The sequence below is a fragment of the Salvelinus alpinus genome, chromosome 6, assembly GCF_045679555.1.
Source record: "Salvelinus alpinus chromosome 6, SLU_Salpinus.1, whole genome shotgun sequence".
Taxonomy (NCBI): domain Eukaryota; kingdom Metazoa; phylum Chordata; class Actinopteri; order Salmoniformes; family Salmonidae; genus Salvelinus; species Salvelinus alpinus.
In genome coordinates, this window is record NC_092091.1 from 40,298,055 (window position 1) to 40,320,964 (window position 22,910).

The 22,910-nt window shown below is 42.3% G+C and overlaps 1 protein-coding gene across 1 annotated transcript in view; it reads left to right on the forward strand.

Moving 5' to 3' along the window:
* Positions 1 to 1,440: 1,440 nt before the first annotated feature.
* LOC139578684 (rhophilin-1-like) overlaps positions 1,441 to 22,910 on the forward strand; it is a 60,491-nt gene continuing 39,021 nt past the window's right edge. Inside the window, exons 1-3 of the mRNA XM_071406617.1 lie at positions 1,441 to 1,530; positions 12,432 to 12,547; positions 18,423 to 18,551. Of these exons, the coding sequence (XP_071262718.1) occupies positions 1,447 to 1,530; positions 12,432 to 12,547; positions 18,423 to 18,551 (329 nt within the window). The 5' untranslated portion in view covers positions 1,441 to 1,446. The remainder of the gene's footprint in view (positions 1,531 to 12,431; positions 12,548 to 18,422; positions 18,552 to 22,910) is intronic.

Genomic DNA, 22,910 nt, shown 5'->3' on the forward strand with positions numbered 1-22,910 from the left:
ATTTAAGAGCAGTTGGAGGCCACGGAAGGAGAGTTGTATGCCATTGAAGCTCGTCTGGAGGTTATTTAAAACCTCTCTGGGATATGTGGGACGGTAGCGTCTCACCTGGCCAACATCCAGTAAAATGCAGAGCGCCAAATTCAAATAAATTACTATAAAAATTTAGCTTTCATGAAATCACACATTCAATATACCATGGGTGAAGGAATGTCATAGTTTTTACATCTAATACAACTCACCACAGTAGTTCATCATTTCAAGCATCCTAGTCTTAACCATGGTCCTAACCAACCAAATCAATCCCTAACTTTCGAGACCTGTTTAAGGTTTGCAGAATGGACGAAACCTTGGAGATTGTTTAGTTTAGTTCAAGATAGATAGATTTGGTTGGTTAGGACCATGGTTAAGACTAGGATGCTTGAAATGATTAATTGCTATGGTGATATGTATTAGTTGCAAAAACTATGACACTCCTTTACCCAAAACAAGGAGGCATCCCTACAGTGTAAAAAAATAAGAAAAAACTATCCAATGTCATTGTGTGAAATATGTTTTTATTTTGTTTGTATTGTTAAAGTAATATTATTTGATAGACTAATGTTTTTATGTTTTAGGCAATATATAGATCATCTTTGGTTTAGGTCCCTAAATAACGAAATTACCAAAACCTATCCATGTCCTTTCGTGGCCCCTCGTGATTCCATTCAGTGAATTCTTTCAGAGTTGCTTACTACTCCAGGTTTTCTTTTCCTCTATGGCTAGGCGTTGTTATGGGCAACTATAATTCCAAAATATTGTCACCGCCCATGGGATTCACAATTGGACAGTGTTACTTGTCAGCAAGAGAATATAATATTTCGATTCGTCAACATTAACGTCAATCAATAGGAGTGCTATGTCATTGGCTATTTTTCATGTATATGTACCGCCTCCTAGGGTAAGACCACGCCGCAAGTTTTTTTCTCTTCAAGTGTTTGGTGAGGTAGAGGTAAACGAATACGTCTTGCGGAACAGATAGTAGTTGTTTTGTTCTGGTTATTTTCTGTGTTTATTTTTCTCACTACCCATCCACCGCAAGAGACCCTGGCCTGTGGACATTTGTAATTACAGAAGTATTGGTTCAACAAGTTGCCTACTATCGTCCTGGCTTGATGAGGATGGGAGAAGAACCTGCGACAAGGCAAGTGTGCATATTAGATGTCTAGTTGTGTGGTACAATGTTTGGTAAGTTAATGCTAAACAAACTGCTAACCAGAACGAGCTCATCCACTCAGTCCCAGTTCACTTGTTTCTAGTTTCAATGTAGTTCAAACACGGTATGCTAGCTAAATAAATACCGTGACAATAACTGGTAGTAGGTGTGGCTAGGGTATAACGGGAAAAGTGGTGGTTTTTATTATGTTTAAATAAACGGCCTTTGGGCATTCCTATTATAGAGAGCCGGAGATGTCTGACGCTGGCTCGGACGAGGAGCTGGAGCTTCCCGCACCGATGATGGAGCAGGGGAGTCACGACGGGAGTATCAGAAAGGTGAGCGGTACGCAGTTGTACCTAGAAAAACACGATACTGTACCAACACACGTTTATATTGAAGTACATTTTCCATTGGACGTGTATTTGTTATGAACAGGACAATACTATTTTGGCCTAGTTGTCAGTTTCATAATGCATACTGCTTAGGTGTTCCACATTATCAATACCATATGAAATGCACCGTTCAGTTATTTAGAATTGACACGCATTGCATACACCAAGTTTAATTACTGAACTGATTACATATTCATTGAGGGCTATCTTGGTCCTGCATTGAGTTGCCATTATGTTGATAAACCTTTGTTGACTTGGTGGGGATGTGTGTGGGGGGGTGGGGGGGGGGGGGGGGGGTAGATTGGGTCATGGGGGTAGATTGTAGCAGGATGCTGTCCAGGGGGAGATATCGTACTGATGGGATGTTGCTGGGAGAGCCAGGTTACACCTTTCCACCACCTGCTGTCCCCTGGCCGGGGGTACACTTATAAAATATGTTATTTAGCACATCCCTGTGTCTTGTTAGGGATGGCACATGTTGTGAACTTTTAACACAATCACTGTGTTGGCACAACATGATTTGTGTAATTTTTTCCCAACATGTTTTGTGTCAGGTCATGCAATTAATGTGTTTTAGAGCTGAAAACCATACAACACACCCTAGATGTATTTGATTATTGACCAATCACATTGCTGCTCTGAAGTCATCATGCATCTAGGAGAGCTCGGTCTGAGGCTCTCCTCGGGCTAGGCTGGAGCTAGAGGGTTGTAGTATGGCTGAGCTGGAGCAGGATCCCGGAGGCAGGGGGTCGAAGCATGGCTAGGCTAGCACCTTAATCCCTACAAGCACTCTGAGGATTACTGAGCGCACACTCACAGAACAAACACCTCACTAAGAGAGAGGGATGAAGGGAGGGGGGAGAGTGAAGTAGAGAGGAGAGTGAAATAAGGTGAGGGGGGAAAAGGGAGATCGAGGGAGAAGGTTGGCTTGGCTGTGTGAGAAAAAGGGAGGAATAAGGAGAGAGAGTTAATCATTTTGGGTTTAGCATACCCTATTATGGCCTTTCCTCCATGTTGTGGTCTGTTTCTCTGTACTGTATGAGTAAGAGCCTAGTCAGGTGGCTTTAAGGACTAAACACACCATGCAGATGACCAGTTAAAAGCAGCGTGTGGCTGTCCTATCGCCTCTGACCATCAGCTGTCATTTTATTTTAATTTCCTGACAATTGCAGGCCTACATGATGAAGACATGGAAAGTGTTCAGACCCCTTGACTTTTCCCACATTTTGTTATGTTACAACTAGGGATGCACAATATATCGGTGAACATATCGGAATCAGCCGATATTAGCTAAAAATGCCAACATCGGTATCGGCCCGATGTGCAAAACAGTAATAGCGGCACTGCTATTAGCTTCACGACATACTATGGAACGCCATTTTGGTCTTGGCATGTCAAAAAAGATACACGTCAAATAACACTTTGACAATAACACTATTTGACGAGTAAAATAAGCTTTTAATTTCACACGTCAAATAACAGTTCTATTATAGAATGTTGTGTGTTCTGAATATGCACATGCAAGCCAAGCGCCACCACTACTATCAGTTGCACTGTCAAAGCTGTACAAAAATATTCTGCAAACACCGGCCATGAACGATGTGTTTACAATAGCGCGTTGGTAATAAAGCATTATTTGTTCGACCACAACTTCTAGGGTAGCTAGCTAGCTTTAGCTTGGTACCTAGCTAGCACCAATACAACCAGCCTGAAAACAATGACCAGTAGAAACTGCAGTCATTGTCATTATTCTTAGCAATGATTTAGGAATCCTTGTGAGTAAGTATTAGCTAGGTAGACACTTGTTGTTCGCCTATTGAAATTGAACTTCAGTTAATGAAAATAAATTGCTTGCCAGCTACTGAACCCTGTTGCCCAAAGCTAACGTTATAAGCTGCCAGCTAGCTTCATCTGGCTAGTGATGCTCGACCAGACCGGGTTATGTGGTGAGAAGCTAGCCACAATAAGAATTAGGCACATTAGTGGAATTTGCTGTTTGGCTTCAAAATAAAAGTACCTATTTGAAAGTGATGCAGGAGGTTACAATTGGTGTAATCATGTCGTATTTAGACTAGAGAATGTTAAACAAGGTTGGAATGTGAAATGGTGTATCAGTCTACTCGGTGACACCCACAGAATGCAACTGTGAAGGGTTTACGCAAATATTAGCGTTGTAGCTCTTATCGCGGGACTGAATGTGTGAAATCACCTCCCCAGTCAGCCTATTGTGTGTATTGACATTCATATTGCATTGTACAGCTTTACCTAAGGATTGGGGATCAATGAAATGGGATATCAGTCTACTCATGCAACGCAGGTTTTGTTTTGTGTGAAAACATGGCGAAAGGCAGTGACAGCACTCAGATTTTTTTCAGAATTCTAAGAGGACCAAATCTGAAGTGTGGTCGTATTTTGGGTTTTACAAGAGTGCCGAGGGAAACTTAATCGAAGATGGTCACCCTGTCTGCAGAACATGCAAAAAAAATAAAAGATGTATATCGCTGCGAAATGGCAGCAACACTTCAAATCTCTTGAGTGATCTTCGTGACCACCACCCACTACTTTATAATGAATGCCATGTAAGTTAACTTTTAGCTCAATGCATGATGTGGGGTTTCGAAATGGGGGAACATTTCATGGTTTTTCTGTCTAACTTGCTAATAGCTTGTAAATAATGTAAACTGAAGCTTTCAGTGTTACCTACTCTTGTTAAAACACTACACGTTGTTCTGCTGTATGCGTTGTGTGTTTCCAGACTATTCGCCCATTGCACATAATAACTGTTTAGTCACCCAACCAACATATTTTGTTCATTTAAAATCCGTCAGTTGTCGACTTGGTTGTGAAAGTGTTCCAACAGGAGAAACACTATATACTCATACAAGACTCCTGTATTTATGTCAATTATTTGGCTCATTGCAATTACTATCACGGTCTTAAGACCATTTGTATTTATGTAAATTGTGCATGGGGTCATTGCATATACTCAAATGCAACAGAATATTGTGTGTGACGTAGTAAATAATACATTTGCTATTACCTTGTTTACAGAGTGGGCATGCAGCAGGCAAACCCACTGACGCTACTGGTCCCTCATCTACAGTTGTGACACAGACACTCGAGCAATCATTTAAAAGGCAGGCTGCTTATGCACCCACATCAAAAACATACTCAACCGCACTGCAACCCTTTAATATTACATTGCAAAGGACATGATGCAATTTAAAATTGTTCAGAGGCCTGGCTTTCTGAGGCTGAAGGTTGCCGTGCCTCACAACAAAGTACCATCACGAACATTCTTATCCAACACTGAAATCCAAAACCTGTACTACCAGGTTAAAGCTGATTGTTGGAAAAAGTTTGTCTCAAAGGCACATGGTTTGCTACAACTACTGACCTCTGGACCAGTGACAGCAGGGGTGGTCAACCCTACATCAGCTTCACTATCCATTACCTCACCCCAGACTGGCAACTGGAATGAAACTGCCTGGAAACACGGTTCTTCCCAGAAGATCAACTCTGCTCACAATAGTTTTTTGAGAATATGCTGGAAGAGTGGGGGAGCAACAAGAACAACAAGAAAGTAATGGTCTGGATAACCAGACAACGCAACAAACATGATCAAGGCTTTTGAAGAGTTGCCAGATCTGTGGCTTGGGTGCTTTGGCCATAATCTGAACCTGGCCATCTCAAAGGCTCTGAAAATTCAGAGAGTTGACACAGCAGTCAAGGCCTGCCATCATCTGGTCCAAGGCTTCTCACGGAGCTGGAAGAGAAGGGGAGAACTGAGAGGAAAGCAAGCTGCCCTCAACATGCCACAGAAGGCTGTAATCCATGATGTGGTGACCTGATGGGGATCTACACACAAGATGCTTTAGCGTTTCATCAGCCAACAGCAGCCAGTCTGCGACACTGGCTGGAGAAAGAGGAAAATGGCATCTGATGCCCAAGGATGCCGACAAGTGTCATGGAGCAACTGTGCCAGCTCCTTGAACCTCTAAGCAAGTTTACATATGCACTTGCCTCAGACACGAGTGACACTGTCAGCCATCAAGCCTGTCCTGGACCACATCACCCGTGATGTTCTGGTGGAAAAGGATACGGAGCCATCCCTGGCCAAGGAGGGTAATGAGAGAAGACCTTAACAGATACACAGAGAAGGCAAAGAGTCATGCACATGGCTTGTTTCATTGACCCCCCACTTCAAAAGGAGCTTTTTAGATGAACCTGAGGCTGCAAAAGTTGACACTGACTGCTGTGTCCAGGAAGATCCACAAAGCACCACCAACACTCCCACAGCAGTAAAGGCCTGGCTGGGTTGCTAAGAAAGATTACCTCAACAAAGCAGCAGAGAGGTGAAGAGGGTCAGATTCTGACCACCCCTCAAGGACCGAGGGAAAGAAGAGATCAAGGTCTACCTGTCTCTGCCACCCATTCCAGCAGAAGGGGATCCACTGGTGTGGTGCGGGGACCATGCATCAGACCTGCCTTACCATGCCAGGGTTGCCAGGGCGCTTTTGTGCAACCAGCGTGCCATCAGAGGGAGTGTTCATTACCAGTGGTCACATTTCTAGCCCATTTTAACAATACTGTGATAATACTGATCACGTGATAATTTTGGTCACTATAATCGTGATATTACATTTTCATACCGTTTCATCTCTAACGTGCAGTCATATTCAGGTCCTGATTGGATTGGTCAACAAGCTTATTTGACACGTCAAATAGTGTTATTTGACGTATCTTTTTTGACACGCAAAGACCCAAACAGCGTTCCATAGAAATCCTGGTTGAGAATGAAACGACTGAACAAATGAACAATGAAACAGCACAGCAAGTAAGTGAAAGAAATATGTTTTCGATTTATGTTTTACTGGTAATGGGACATACGTAAATGCCAACAAAATAACTTTTTGGTCAGTGTGGTGGTTGGTGTGTTCATATTTACAATGACGGCCTACCCTGGCCGAACTCGGACGACGCTGTGCTAATTGTGCGCCGCCCTATGGGACTCCCAGTCACGGCCGGATGTGATACAGCCTGGATTCGAACCAGGGACTGTAGTGATGCCTCTTGCACTGAGATGCAGTGCCTTAGACAGCTGTGTCAGTGTGTGTGGGTGTGTTAACTATTTAACTGTACTAGAATGCTTAAATGGCCGCTAAAATTTTAAATATCGGTATTGTTTTTTTGGGGCAAGGAACATATCAGTATCGCCAAAAATGTCATGACGGTGCATCACTAGTTACAACCTTATTCTAAAATGTATTAAATTGTTTTTTACCCCTTATCAATCTACACTCGGTACAACATAATGACGAAGCAAAACCAGGTTTTTAGATTTTTTTGCGAATGTCTTAAAAATAAAAGACTGAAATACCACATTTACATAAGTACTCAGAACTTTGTTGACGTATCTTTGTTAGCGATTACAGCCTCGAGTCTTCTTGGGTATGACTCTACAAGCTGGCTCGGCCACTCAAGGACATTCAGAGACTTGTCCCGAAGCCACTCCCGCGTTGTCTTGGCTGTGTGCTTAGGGTCGTTGTCCTATTGGAAGGTGAATTTTCGCCCCAGTCTGTGGTCCTGAGCACTCTGGAGCAGGTTTTCATCAAGGATATCTCAGTACTTTTCTCTGTTCATCTTTCCCTCTATTCTGACTAGTCTCCCAGTCCCTGCTGCTGAAAAACATCCCCATAGCATGGTGCTGCCATGACCATGCTTCACCGTCGGGATGGTGCCAGGTTTCCTCCAGATGTGATGCTTTGCATTCAGGCCAAAGAGTTCAATTTTGGTTTCATAAGACCAGATAATCTTGTTTCTCATGGTGTCTGAGTCATTTAGATGCCTTTTTGGCAAACTCCAAGCGGGCTGTCATGTGCTTTTTTACTTAAGACTGGCCACTGTGATGGAGTGAATGATGGAGGCCACTGTGTTCTTTGGGACCTTCAATGCTGCAGAAATGTTTTGGTACCTTTCCCCAGATCAGTGCCTCGACACAATCATGTGTCGGAGCTCTACGGACCATTCCTCCGACCTAATGGCTTTGGTTTTTGCTCTGGCATGCACTGTCAACTGTGGAACCTTACATAGACAGGTGTGTGCCTTTCCAAATCATGTCTAATCAATTGAATTTACCATGGGTGGACTCCAAGTTGTAGAAACATCTCAAGGATGATCAATGGAAACAAGATGCACCTGTGCTTAATTTCGAGTCTCATATCAAAGGGTCTGAATACTTATGTAAATAAGGTATTTGTTTTCATTTTTAATACATTTGCAAAAACTGTCATTATGGGGTATTGTGTGTAGATTGATGAGGAAAAATATATGTTTAATACATTTTAGAATAAGGCTGTAACGTAACAAAATGTGGGAAAAGCCAAGGGGTCTGAATACTTTTCGAATGCACTGTACATGTCTTGTACTTCAGTTATCAGACTACAGTGGAATCAGATGTCTAACTGTACCTGTAGCATTGGCATATGCAGTGGTAGAAAATGTACGCAATTGTCATACTTGAGTAAAAGTAAAGATTCCTCAATAGAAAATGACTCAAGTGAAAGTCACCCAGTAAAATGGTACTTGAGTAGAAGTCTAAAAGTATTTGGTTTTAAATATACTGTACTTAAGTATCAAAAGTAAATGTAATTGCAAAAATATACTTAAGTATCGAAGGTAAAAGTATAAATCATTTCAAATTGCTTATATTAAGCAAACCAGACGCACACTTATTATATATATTTTATATATATTATAGATTTTTTTTACAGATAGCCAGGGGCACACTCCAACACTCAGACATTTGTGTTTAGTGAGTCTGCCAGATCAGAGGCAGTAGGGGTGACCAGGGATGTTCTCTTGATAAGTGTGTGAATTGGACCATTTTCCTTTGCTGCTAAGCATTCAAAATGTAACGAGTACATTCAGGGGAAATGTATGGAGTGCAAAGTACATAATCTTCTTTAGGAATGTAGTAAAGTTAAAGTTGTCAAATATTAATAGTAAAGTACTTTATACTACTGGGCAAATGTCTCTGGGTTGAAAGTAGGTAGTTTACCCAATATAAGTAAATTTTTTACATGAGGGTATATTTTGGTAATAATTTTAAAAGCTGAATCATCACATCTATGACACTAACTGTGACCATTTGCATGACAATTAATAGTCACATGAAATTCCCTAATCATCAGCAGCATCATTGGTCACTAGTAGGGTTCCAAAGGGTTGGAAACTTTCTGGTAAATTTCCTGCATTTTCCCAGAAATTTGGGGAATTTTGCTTAAATTCCCCCCCAAAAAAGTTGGCTTATAACAGTTAACCTTTTTTTTGTGGGATACACAAAAGGTCTAGGTCTTGTGGCATATTTTGTTTAAACTATCCCCAATTCAATGGAATTTCAACCCTCTGCATGCAAGGTGCATTCTTCTATCACATGTACAGCTGATTCTCAAGATCTTGCACACTACTTAGATGCTATTGAGCCCACACTACTACACTGTCTGAGCCAAGGACTACATGCTTTCTGGTAAGTTTTGATTACTATACTGGGTGGGGTGAATATATTTTATGACAATTTCTTTGTTAACTAGTAAATAGTAGCCTACAGTAATGTGTGATTTTTAAATCATTTCTAACTTGTTAACAGTTTCTGCTAGTTAGTTGTTGCTACCATGTGGGTTTTGGCTTGATTGAGCCTGCTGAGGAGTGTTAATTCACTGGTTTCCATACATGTTTCATTTTAAAACGTATCTTACAAAGGAGCTGTTTAATTAACTGCTTAGCAATTTTTGTACAGGGAATTGTTTTAGTTTTTTTAACTAATTTCTTTCCTAATCTTTACAGGAAAATGCCATGGGCACTATCTGATGTGTGGAGACATTTCACTGCAGCTAATGTAGAAGGAAAAGCTGTGTACATTTGCAAATACTGTGCCAAATCAATGTGAAGAATGCAACAAAGATGCAGAATCATCTGGCCAAGTGCATAAAGTTCCCTCAACACTCACAGCAAGCAACCTCTGAGAAAAGTCCCTCTACTTCTATTCGAGGTGCAGTATTCAACCAGTATTCTACAAGAGCACAGACACAAGGGACAACAGACACACTGGTCTCTACATTGCAGATGAGCTGAAGGCAGTTATCAATGACCTTGGACCACATAAGGTATTTACACTGGTGACAGACAATGCTGCGAACATGAAAGCTGCTTGGTCTAAAGTGGAGGAGTCCTATCCTCACAATCACACCCATTGGCTGTGCTGCTCATGCATTGAATTTGCTTCTCAAGGACGACATGGCACTGAAAACAATGGATACACTCTACAAGAGAGCCAAGGAAATGGTTAGGTATGTGAAGGGTCATCAAGTTATAGCAGTGTTAAGTTCTTATTTTTCAGAGTAAATAACTCACACACTAGAGAAGCTTAACCAAATGTATTTCTTCCCAAAGGGTCGTTACAGCTGTAATTCAAACACAGACATGGCTTCCCCCGTGGTGGTATTCATACCCCACTTTGGGTGGAGTCTCCTCCTTATCTCTAAACATTGCATCATTCTTGCTAAGCAGGGAACTAAGTGATATGAGCCTTCAACGGTTTCTCCCCTTATCAATACTGTCACATGCAATTGTTTTTCCTGCACTCACCCCTCATGTCTCTTGTGTAACTAATGTTCCTATACTCTGAGTATAACAATGTTCAAAGTTTACTCCAGAATCCAACAGCAGCAATCTATCTCACCAAGCAAAGTGAGAAGAACAAGAGCACCACATTGAAGCAGCCCAGCAACACCCGTTGAGGTGGTGTTGCCATCATGTTTGACAGTCGCCTGGAAGGGAAGGAGTCTCTCCAAGAAATGGCCATATCAGTCTGCCGATATGGACAGGCCCATCAAGAGGATCCTTCTGGATGAGGTATTTTGGGAGAGAGTGGTAAGCAGCCTGAAACTCCTGAAACCTATAGCAGTAGGATTGAGGGAGACAATGCCATCCTGTCTGATGTTCAGACTCTGCTTGCAGATGTAAGAAGAAATCCGTACTGCCCTTCCCACTTCACTGTTGCTCCAAGCAGAGGAAACTACAGTTCTGAAATGCATCAAAAAGCGTGAAGACTTCTGCCTGAAGCCCATACACGCTGCAGCGTACATGTTGGAGATCAACAAGGCCTTTGGTGTCATCACTACTGTGTCTCGCCACCTTGGCCTGGTTGAGGGCACAGTTCTTGGCAGCCTGGCAAAGTACACTTCCAAGCAAGGGCTTTGGATGGAGATGCAATATGGCAGTTGTGCCAACATATCTCAGCCACCTGGTGGAAGGGACTTTGTGGATCTGAGGCTCTTTCCCCTGTTGCCTCCATAATCCTCCAAATCCCACCAACATCAGCCGTCTCAGAGCGTAACTGGTCCTTGTTTGGGAACACACACACCAAAGCACGCAACAGGCTGACCAATAGGGTTGAAACATTTGTGGCCAACTGGGCAAATTTGATGCTTTTTGAGCCTGACAACATGCCATCCTCAACAAGGTTGGAAAGTGACAGTGAAGATGAGGCCTCAGTCTGATGTTCAAGAGGTGGACATTGAGGAGGTCCAGGGAGAAGACATGGAAGCCTGAGAGGAAGACAACCAAAGCTTTAGTAGTCTAGACTATCATTTTACAGATATTTGTTGAAAATGTTTTTGGGAGATGCGATGGAGCATTAAATATTCCCTTTTGTTGTTTAGTGAAATCATCCCATGTGAAGAGTAATCTCATTTAATTAAAGTTAAGTTCATAACTAAAGTGTTTTCTATTGTTTTTTTTCTATTGGAAGGATTTAATAAATTGCATTTGTCTACTTATAAGGTAAAATGTTTGTTTGTCTCCATATGACATGGTAAATGTATCCAATGCAAAAAACAACCACATTTAAATGGTATTAATATTAATTTGCATATTTCCTTTTATTCCCGTTAATTCCCACCGAAAGTTTCCACCTCTGAATATTTCCCAAAATGTAATCCTAGTCACTAGTACAGTCCAGATCTAGGTCTAAACTTGATCTCATAGCAGCACCCCAGCCTCATAATAGTGATTGCACACCTTTTTTTTTAACCCTCTTCCCAGCTTCATGTGTCTTCTAAGCTGTGATCTCAGAGCCCATTTGAGCCTTTCCATTAGTGCGCTCTGCATAATCATGGATCATATGGTCTACTCCTTTCCTCAGTTCCAGATCATATGTGAAGGTGTAGGGCTTGTAACTGAATACCACGTGTAGAGGCACAGAGCCACACCTTGAGTTGATCACATGACATGGTGTGGTGACGAAGTTACAGTATTAAAAAGAGCATTGGTAACTTTTAGTGCCTGTGTGTGGTAGGCAAAGGTCAGGTGTAAGAGGTCTTCAAGTCTCCTCTGTTCTGTAGACCATGACGTCTAAGGACTTACCTCACAGCAGGCTACCGACCGAGATCTGCTGGTGCTCGGTCTCCTGGCAACCATCACCACAGAGAGCCTACTACATTGACAACAGGATATTTGATCCTAACTGATGGCGGCAGGTGGTCTTAGTCACCCATACTTAATCAGGGAGGGAAGCTAACCAGGTGCTCCGGTGTGTATGTCTCCCTCAGTCAGGTGTATCTGTGACAGGTTTGTGTAATGTACTGAATAGTCCGTCAACCCCTACCTGTTCGGCTAGGAATACTCTTCTTTACGTACAGTTTGTTTATTACGCACTAATGTACAAAGGCATGTGAACTACACAGGGTTTAGACACAAGCAAGAAGCGATACAGACATATGTTGTGTTCTAGCATGTTATGCATTAACCACAATCTCTCTTCCAATCCCTCTCTTTCTCTCCAGGGTTGTGATCCCTGTTCCCAGACCCAACGCAGTAAGCTGCAGCACCGTAGAGCTCGTATCAACCAGCAGATAAACAAGGAGATGAGGATGAGGGCCGGGGCTGAAAACCTCTTCAGGTGAGCTGGGGCAGGGGTGAGGGAAGGGACAGGTCATTGTACAAGTGGTCGAATACTGTCTCTGATCCTGTGTGTACACAGCTCTGGGGGGCATCCACTCCCTCCCCTGTGGTGGAAAAAGGAACCCCAAGCCCTACTACCTGTGGAAACATTGAGCTCTATCATATACAAACACTAGCAGATGGAAAAACACAACTATTTTAGGGTGTATGGGGAACACCTCCAAAACCCACACCATCCTGTTTTTATCACTGCTTGTCCCATGGTGTGTGGGTTTTGTGTATTGCCATTCCGCAGGTTTGATTCCTGTTATTTTCCACCTTCATTTTTCAAGTGTATTTTGTCAGAAGTGTAAATCACACACACTCTCTTTGACCTGTGCTGAACTTGAACAGTTATAATACAGCCTGTTATCGTTCTCTCCTTTTAAATTATATATTTTTTTCTTTCCAGAAAAGTAGCTGGTGGCAGGACATCAAAGCTGAGCTAGGTTTTTAAAGTGCATCAAACCAAACCATCTCAAGAGCATTAGCATCATTTTGATCCTCTCCCTCTGCCTTTTCTTCTCCCCCCTAACTCTTATTTCATCAAGTTTATCCTACACTTATTAGTAGTGTGGGAGCCACTGAAGGACATGGTGTATTGGATTGGTCTGAGGGGTGGCGCAATAGGACACTGTCTCTCTTTAACATCCATATTCATCTGAAAGGAGGAGATGATGATGATGATGATAAGGGGGAGGATAAGTAGGACGTACTTATAGCAGTGTGCTTTATTCTTCTGTTTTAGTGGTCTGTTTGGCTGAGTCATTATCGAATAAGATAAACACCTAGAACAACATCAAGCTAATTGAAAGAACCAATCCTCCCCTGTTTGTGTGTCAACCCTCTTTTCTTTTTTTTTCTTGCCCGACGAAATTAGGTTTTGAGAAAGATGGCAAGTAAGATTAGTCATTGAATGAGTAGAGATTTCATGCACCCTGTATCCCTTTTCACTAGCGTTTTATAGTCGAGTCATGGTTAACAGGGTTGATTCAGGCTAGGACATGAATCACATTGTCGTACTTCTGAATATGCAGCTTGGCTTGAGAGAGACAACCATTAAAAAGGGAGTACGAGGGGATGGGGGTAATAACACCCACCAGCAGCACCCAGCCCTTCCCTTCCCCCATTTTTGGGACTAGGTCACAGAGACAAATAGACCCCCAGTCAGCCACCAATCAACAGGCTTTGTGCCCGCTGCTGCAGCTTTCCCTTTCCATTCCCAGGCAGAAACGGAGGGATTCCCAGGGAGGGCAGCTGTCTGCAGGAATCTCATCGCTGATTGTCATTGGAAGACGAGGGTTTAGTTCAGTGGGTTAACACATAGTATTTTGGCATCATGCAGGAAACTCCGGTTCAAAGCCAGTCGGACAAACGTTTGTGTGTGTGTGTGCGTGCACACATGGATGATGAGTGCACGCACACACACAAAAAAGTTGACCGAAAGTAATCTGTTCTTTCGACCAATTTTATTTTTCCATATATAATCAACTATATGCAAATATATCCATGTTTTTCCATTATATAATCAACTAAATATGCATTGAGCTTGTCTGATGCTTTAAGCTCGCTGTTTGATGAAATAAGACCCAAATGACTCGAGGGAGCCAGAGATCAAGATAACCAGGAGAAAAAAAAACTTAACTTGTCCCTACCATTCTCATCCTGCTCCGACTGGCTTTTGCTGATTTTGCCATTGCTCGCCTGAAGTTGCCGGTAATAGGCTACACAAGGAGCCAATGTAGCTTACCATTTCTACTGATCTGCATGCCAGTTATGGGTTTCATTTGCACATTTTCATGGAACCGTTTCATTTCATTTATAATAACGTCTTCATATCTCAAAATCATTGTCATGTGGTTAATCAAAATTCTATCTAAATGTAAATGATAAACCTAAAAAGTAACTTCTATTGCCAACTATGTAAAAATAGCCTATAAAGCCAACAAATAAAAACATTGCTGCCTGCGGGTAGAACATATCCTGAAAAAAACAATTAAAATCCTATTGGCTATGTATGGTTTGTCTGCAACAAACTTGAAACATTGTATCAACTATTAACTTCAGTCTGACCTGAAGCTCCTTGCAACATTGTATAACATATTCTGGGCCCCAGAGTTTCTGTGCCAGTGAGTAGGCTTATTTTATGACGTTTCCACTGGATCAGAGCATGACATTTTTCCCTTTCACACTGAGTGGTTATCGAAAGGGAGAGAGCTGGAAAGATTTTTCGAATGGATTGAGGAATTGTCATTCACAATGGATGTAAAAACAGGCATGCTGTTTTGAGGTGAAGAAAACATTACTTTGAGAAGCTCCACAGCTCATTAGTGGTGGTGCATTAAGTCAATCAGAAATACTGTCAGATCCCCAAATGGGCATTTATTGGCTTACTTATATGGTGTGTGTCCTTACTCAACATTGACAGGAGCGCTCCAAACAAAAGACTACTAAATTAACAAAACTCGTAAATGGAATGAAATGAACCAAGTCTAGCATAAGTTGTGTGCTCTGCAAACATTTTTCTTATTTGACTATTTTCTACATTGTAGAATATTAGTGAAGACATCAAAACTATGAAATAACACATGGAATCATGTTGTAAACAAAAAATTATATTTTAGATTCTTCAAAGTAGCAACCCTTTGCCTTGATGAGCTTTGCACACTCTTGGCATTCTCTCAACCAGCTTCATGAGGTAGTCACCTGGAATACATTTCAATTAACAGGTGTGCCTTGTTAAAAGTTAATTTGTGGAATTTATTTCCTTAATGCATTTGAGCCAATCAGTTGTGTTGTGACAAGGTAGGGGTGGTATACAGAAGATAGCCCTATTTGGTAAAAGACCATATAAACGTCCATATTATGGCAAGAACAGCTCAAATAAGCAAAGAGAAACGACAGTCCATTACTTTAAGACATGAAGGTCAGTCAATACGGAAAATGTCAAGAACTTTGAACGTTTCTTCAAGTGCAGTCGCAAAAACCATCAAGCGCTATGATGAAACTGGCTCTCATGAGGACAGCCACAGGAAAGGAAGACTGCAGAGGATAAATTCATTCGAGTTAACTGCACCTCAGATTGCAGCCCAAATAAATGCTTCAGAGTTCAAGTAACCGACATCTCAACATCAACTGTTCAGAGGAGACTGCGTGAATCAGGCCTTCATGGTCGAGGTGTGGGGGTGCTTTGCTGGTGACACTTTCTGTGATTTATTTAGAATTCAAGGCACACTTAACCAGCATGTGATACGCCATCTCATCTGGTTTGCGTTTAGTGGGACTATCGTTTTTTGGGGGGGTTACTACATGATTCTATATGTGCTATTTCATGGTTTTGATGTCTTCACTATTATTCTACGATGTAAAATAAGAAAAATCCTTGAATGAGTGTCAACTTGACTGGTACTGTATGGCACACGAGATCCCGCTCTTATACAGTGCATTTGGAAATGTTTCCGACCCCTTGACTTTTTCCACATTTTGTTAAGTCACAGCCTTAATCTAAAATGTATTAAATAAAATACGTCTACACACTATACCCCATAATAAAAAAGTAAAAACAGGTTTAGACATTTTGCAAATAAAAAATACATTCTGCAGCATTGAATGTCCCCAAGAACAGTGGCCTCCATCATTCTTAAATGGATGACGTTTGGAACCACCAAACTCTTCCTAGAGCTGGCCGCCCGGCCAAACTGAGCAATCGGGGAAGAAGGGCCTTGGTCGGGGATGATCACAATGTCCACTCTGACAGCTCTCCATAGTTCCTCTATGGAGATGGGAGAACCTTCCAGAAGGACAACCATCTCCGGAGCACTCCACCAATCAGGCCGTTATGGTGGAGTGGCTAGACGGAAGCCACTCCTCAGTAAAAGGCTCATGACAGCTGCTTGTAGTTTGCCAAAAGGCACCTAAAGGACTCTCAGACCATGAGAAACCAGATTCCATGGTCTGATGAAATCAAGATGTAACTTTTTGGCCTGAATGCCAAGCGTCACGTCTGGAGGAAATCTGGCACCATCCCTACAGTGAAGCATGGTGGTGGCAGCATCATGCTGTGGGGTTGTTTTTCAGCAGCCGGGACTGGGAGAATAGTCTGGATCAAGGGAAAGATGAACGGAGCAAAGTACAGAGAGATCCTTGATGAAAACCTGCTCAAGAGTGCTCAGGGCCTCAGACTGGGGCTTAGGTTCACCTTCCAACAGGACAACAATGACCCTAAGCACACAGCCAAGACAACACAGGAGTGGCTTCGGGACAAGTGTCTGTCTGTCCTTGAGTGGCCCAGCCAGAGCCCGGACTTGAACCTGATCGAACATCTCTGGAGAGACCTGACAGAGCTCGTGAGGATCTGCAGAGAAGAATGGGAGGAACTCGCCAAATACAGGTGTGCCAAGTACAGGTGTGCCAAGCTTGTAGTGTCATACCCAAGAAGACTCAAGGCTGTAATTGCTGCCAAAGGTGCTTCAACAATGTACTGAGTATAGGGTCTGAATACTTATGTAAATCTATTTCAGTTTTATTTTTTATAAATGTGCAAACATTTCAAAATCTGTTTTTGCTTTGGCATTGTGTGTAGATTGAGAAAAAAAAAATAAGAATCAATTTTGGAATAAGGGTGTAACGTAACAAAATGTGGAAAAGGTCAAGGGGTCTGAACACTTTCTGAATTTGGGGGGGGTGTATTTTATTTATTTATTTGCTACTGCTCGACTAAAAACATTCTTGGTCGACCAACAGTCTATCAACCAGTCGAATAATTGTGGTCAGCTCTAATCTCATTAGAGCTTCATATTATGTGCTGTCATGCTGGTTTAACAGGCCAGTGTGTCTACTATGGGAAAGGAATTCTAGTGAGGAAGACTGCGAGCGACAGTAACGAGTCTAATCCTGTAGGGGATGACATCACTCAGTTCGTTGCTGGAAATCAGAGCAATACAGGGGATTTTACTGGGGGTGGTGTGACCGTGACTTAACTGAAGTGATGAGCACACACAGGCCCTTATATTTTTCTCAGAGTAAAATAACCATTGTGACTCACTCAACACACACACATTATACACTGGTGGTATCAGACAGTTTAACAGCAGTACTTGGTTGTTTATTTTCCGTCTGTTGTAGATCATGCGTGGAAGCGTGTGTGTGAGAGAAGCGGGATACATGGCAAGCCTTTAAAGCTAACCATAATCAGATTGAAACTGGCTTGTCCTGGAGAGAGAGAGAGATGTGTATGTTTTTGGGGTGAGGAGAGGAGGGTATTAGGTCTGACGTGGGATTAGCCTGTGGGGCAGGGGGATAGGGAGTCACCGATGCGTGCTTCAAGGTGTGTGTGTAAGGACGGAGGTTGTTTAAATGTGATTGATAACCTTATAATAGGGGACAAGTCGCATGTAGTAGGTGTGTTTGTGTTGTGCTTGTCCTTGAAAGACTCACTCTTGTTGATTCCTAATCCTCTTTTGGAAAAGGGACTAGCTATCTCACCCAAGTTTATCACAGAATTTGGTTTAGTGGGTTCCTCTTGACTGTTTTACGTGAAGGTGTGTATTGGGGGTAGTAGTAAAAAATGTGTGTGTACTGTAATTGGATTGTGTGTAGTGTGCTGTGTTAACTGTCCCAAACTGCTTGGGGCCCCAGAAAGTGAAGTAGAAGTAGGCCGTTTTCTCAGTAAATACAGGATGTATGAGCTACTGTACATCCATTCAGAACTATGTCGAACCGGATTGAGCTGGATAAAGATCACAAGGTGACACTGATGAGAGACTCATGGTCTGGTTAGTACATCCTCCTATTTCAGGTAGGGTGTCTCATATGAATGTATTTGTGTTTTGCAGAGCCACCACTAACAACAAAGTGAAGGAGACTGTGGCTCTAGAGCTGAGCTTTGTCAACTCCAACCTGCAGCTACTGAAGGAAGAACTAGAGGAACTCAACAGCAGTATGGAGGTCTACCAGACAGAGAGGTAACACACACCGAGGTGGAGTGTGTGAACACTCAATGCGCTGATGGCCTATTTGCTTTAATTATAGCCTAATGAGTGGCCTGGTATGCTAGTAATGAGGCGCTAGTAATCCAGCCCAGCTGAAGCTCAGGGTCACAAGTGGTGCAAATCCTTTGATTTAGACTCATTACAGTTTTTGTTCAGTCACTTTGGTGCAATTTTCACAACTCTTAGTACAAAACTCAAAACAGATCATCAAAAAAGTAGTCGTTTCAAAACTAAGTACAACACACAATCATACAGTCACGTTTTCACCAAACGTAATCAGTGTTTCATCAAGAAATACATGTTTCGCATTGCAATACATGTTCATATAATGTAATTGCCTTTCACAATACAATGCTCACATTAGAATAATATATATTCTTAAGACATTTTACTATAACTTAATCCGACTGCTATTAATTGATGTTCAATTGAATGTTAGAATGGGGGAAAACAAGTGACTTTGAGCATGGTATGTCTTGCCTAGTTAAATAAAGGTTAAAATATATGTTTGTTGGTGCTAGGCACGCCGGTTTGTTCCAGTGTCTCAGAAACGGCCGGCCTCCTAAGCATTCCACGCACGACGGTGTCTAGTGGTTACAGAGAACGGTGCGACAAACTAAAAACATCCCGTCAGCGACAGTCCTGTGGGCAAAAACAGCTAGTTGATGAGGGGTTGAAGGAGAATGGCAAGAATCGTGCAAGCTAACAGGCGGGCCCTAAACAGGCAAATAACGACACTGTACAACAGTGGTGTGCAGAACGGCATCTCGGGAACACACAACTTGTTGGTCCTTGTCAAGGATGGGCTGTTGCAGGAGATGACTACAATGGGTTCTACTCGTATCATCTAAAAACAAGAAGAAGCGGCTCCGGTGCGTACGCGATCACCAACACTGGACAATTGAGTTGAAAAACATTCCCTGGACCGACGAATCCTGGTTCCTGTTACATCATGCTGATGCCAGAGTCAGGATTTGGCGTTAGCAGCATTAGTCCATGGCCCCATCATGCCTGGTGTCAAAGGTACAGGCTGGTTGCGGTGGTGTTGGGAATGTTTTCCTGGCACAAGTTAGGTCCCTTGATACCAGAAAGTTTCAATGCCACACCTTAGAATACATGCCCTGAAGAATTCCAGCTGTTCTGGAGGCAACGGGGGGTTTGTCCTGGAACTAAACTCAGCAAAAAAAGAAACGTCCCTTTTTCAGGACCCTGTCTTTCAAAGATAATTGTAAAAATCCAAATAACTTCACAGATCTTCATTGTAAAGGGTTTAAACACTGTTTCCCATGCTAGTTCAATGAACCATAAACAATTAATGAACATGCACCTGTGGAACGGTCGTTAAGACACTAAAAGCTTAGACGGTAGGCAATTAAGGTCACAGTTATGAAAACTTAGGACACTAAAGAGGCCTTTCTACTGACTCTGAAAAAAAACAAAAGAAAGATGCCCAGGGTCCCTGCTCATCTGCGTGAACGTGCCTTAGGCATGCTGCAAGGAGGCATGAGGGCAATAAATTGCTATGTCTGTACTGTGAGACGCCTAAGACAGTGCTACAGGGAGACAGAACGGACAGCTGATCATCCTCACAGTGGCAGACAATGTGTAACAACACCTGCACAGGATCGGAACATCACACCTGCGGGACAGGTACAGGATGGCAACAACAACTGCCTGAGTTACACCAGGAACACACAATCCCTCCATCAGTGCTCAGACTGTCCGCAATAGCCTGAGAGAGGCTGGACTGAGGGCTTGTAGGCCTGTTGTATAAGGCAGGTCCTCACCAGACATCACCGGCAACAACGTCGCCTACGGGCACAAACCCACCGTCGCTGGACCTGACAGGACTGGCAAAAAGTGTTCTTCACTGACGAGTCGCGGTTTTGTCTCACCAGGGGTGATGGTCGGATTTGCGTTTTATCATCGAAGGAATGAGCATTACACAGAAGCCTGTACTCTTGAGAGGGATCGATTTGTAGGTGGCGGGTCCGTCATGGTCTGGGGCGGTGTGTCAGAGCATCATCAGACTGAGCTTGTTGTCATTGCAGCCAATCAACGCTGTGCGTTACAGGCAGACATTCTCCTCCCTCATGTGGTACCCTTCCTGCAGGCTCATCCTGACATGACTGTCCAGCATGACAATGCCACCAGCCACACTGCTCATTCTGTCTGATTTCCTGCAAGACAGGAATGTCAGTGTTCTGCCATGGCCAGCGAAGAGCCCGCATCTCAATCCAATTGAGCATGTCTGGGACCTGTTGGAGGGGCTAGGGACATCCTCCCCCCCCCCCTCCCCCCCCACAGAAATGTCCGGGAACTTGCAGGTGCCTTGGTGAAAGAGTGGGGTAACATCTCACAGCAAAAACTGGCAAATCTGGTGCAGTCCATGAGGAGGAGATGCACTGCAGTACTTAATGCAGCTGGTGGCCACACCAGATACTGACTGTTACTTTTGATTTTGACCCCCCCTTTGTTCAGGGACACATTATTCCATTTCTGTTTGTCACATGTCTGTGGAACTTGTTCAGTTTGTCTCAGTTGTTTAATCTTATGTTCATACAAATATTTACACATGTTAAGTTTGCTGAAAATAGACACAGTTGACATCTTTTTTTTGCTGAGTTTAGATGGGTGGTGTACCTAATAAACTGGGCACAATGTCAGGCTTGGATGTTTTTCCCGTAAGTTCTCCTGAGACGATAGGAGTAAAAAAACTAATTGTCAGCTTCCATTCAGTCATCTATATTAGACATGTTTACGCAGTGGCGAACCTATTGGACCTAGGCCTAATGGAAACGAGCGCATATTTCAAAGAGCGCTCCGTAAACCACTCCCCATACTGTAGGCCCATCTCTTCAAAGTAAACACAATTTAATTATATTTCTATTTGAGCAAAATAAGTAGTTTTGTTGAAAAATAATTCCGGTAAAGAGCCCCACAGTCAGGCAGACCATCTGAATGTTCTATCATAAAGTGAGAACAATTGGTTTCCCTGGCTAATATGGCTTCTACTTCGAAATACTATAGGAGTAAATTAATAGATGACACTCACTGCTATACACCTGTCTATAATCACATCATTTACAGACCCACCGCGGACCTTTTTTGTATGAAAAGGCGTCCCATGGTATGTTTTGTCAACGAGCTCAATATATTCCAAATACTTGATCCCAATAATTTACGTAGCGAAGTAAACGATGCCCCCTTTGGTATGATCTTTTGCGAACTGTTTACTACTCCAAAGATATTTGACTTAAGTCAGACGAAATTAACTGCAATACACTGATCTCAAATATATTTGCATATCTAGGCTACACAGAACCACAGCGGAGCCATTGTGTAAAATGTGAGTATTTCCTCTGTCCTCAGTGCAACATGCCTAGCTGTGCCCACTGGGGCGTAGCTTACGGAGCGCTCTTTGAAATTTTGAACTCGTGGCGATTTGACAAAATTACAATCATGGTCTCATTGGACTTGCATTTTTCTGTTCTTGGACTCTCTCGTCCCGCTCTTGGTCTTGAATTGGTCTCACTTTAGGTGGTCTCGAACACAGCACTGTTATTGCCTAATGTGAAAACAGCGTAATTTACTGTAGCTTAATACATTCACAGGGCAATGCTATTGGATAAACTGGTTCTTAGAATAACTAAATTGAGAAGATGTAATTTATGTTGTCTTTTGGTGATTTTAAACCAATGTACTCAATATATTTCACAGTAAACTTTTATATTTTTGATCAATGGTTTTGTGATGAAAGATGTCTTGAAACAAAATGTATGCACAATTAAAAGTTTTGAATGTAAGACTGGCTGCGTTACAGTAGTGCTGAGCGACTAGTTCTTTTTGAGTTCGGTTCCATTAGTAAAAAAACAATCATGGTTTTCGGTTTTGATTTTAAAAAAACAAACAAACATTTTAAATGCATTATGAAAAATTGCCATTCAAATTATTTTAGAGCTTTTTCATGGGAATTCCAAAGCCAAAAATAGTGAACATTCAATTGCTAAAACATTGAAAATTATTCCATTGTCTCTGTCAGGTCCACATTTTGTAAACCTCAATAGAAAAATGGGAAATTACTAAGAAATAATACAATATTTCAATTGTGTAGAGTTTACTTTATTATTTTTTAAAGTCATCGCATCTCTGCTGAGGCAATAGTAGCTAGCCAGCCAGACAATGTTATCTGTGCTCACCATACTGTACAGTCTTTAGTAAGGCAGGCTGGCCTAGCTAAAAAGCATAAGTATGCTGCAGATCTGTCTGACAAAATAAAAGCGCGTAAAAATCTGCCCTCGGTTGCAACACTCTACCAAGTTTCAAACTGCC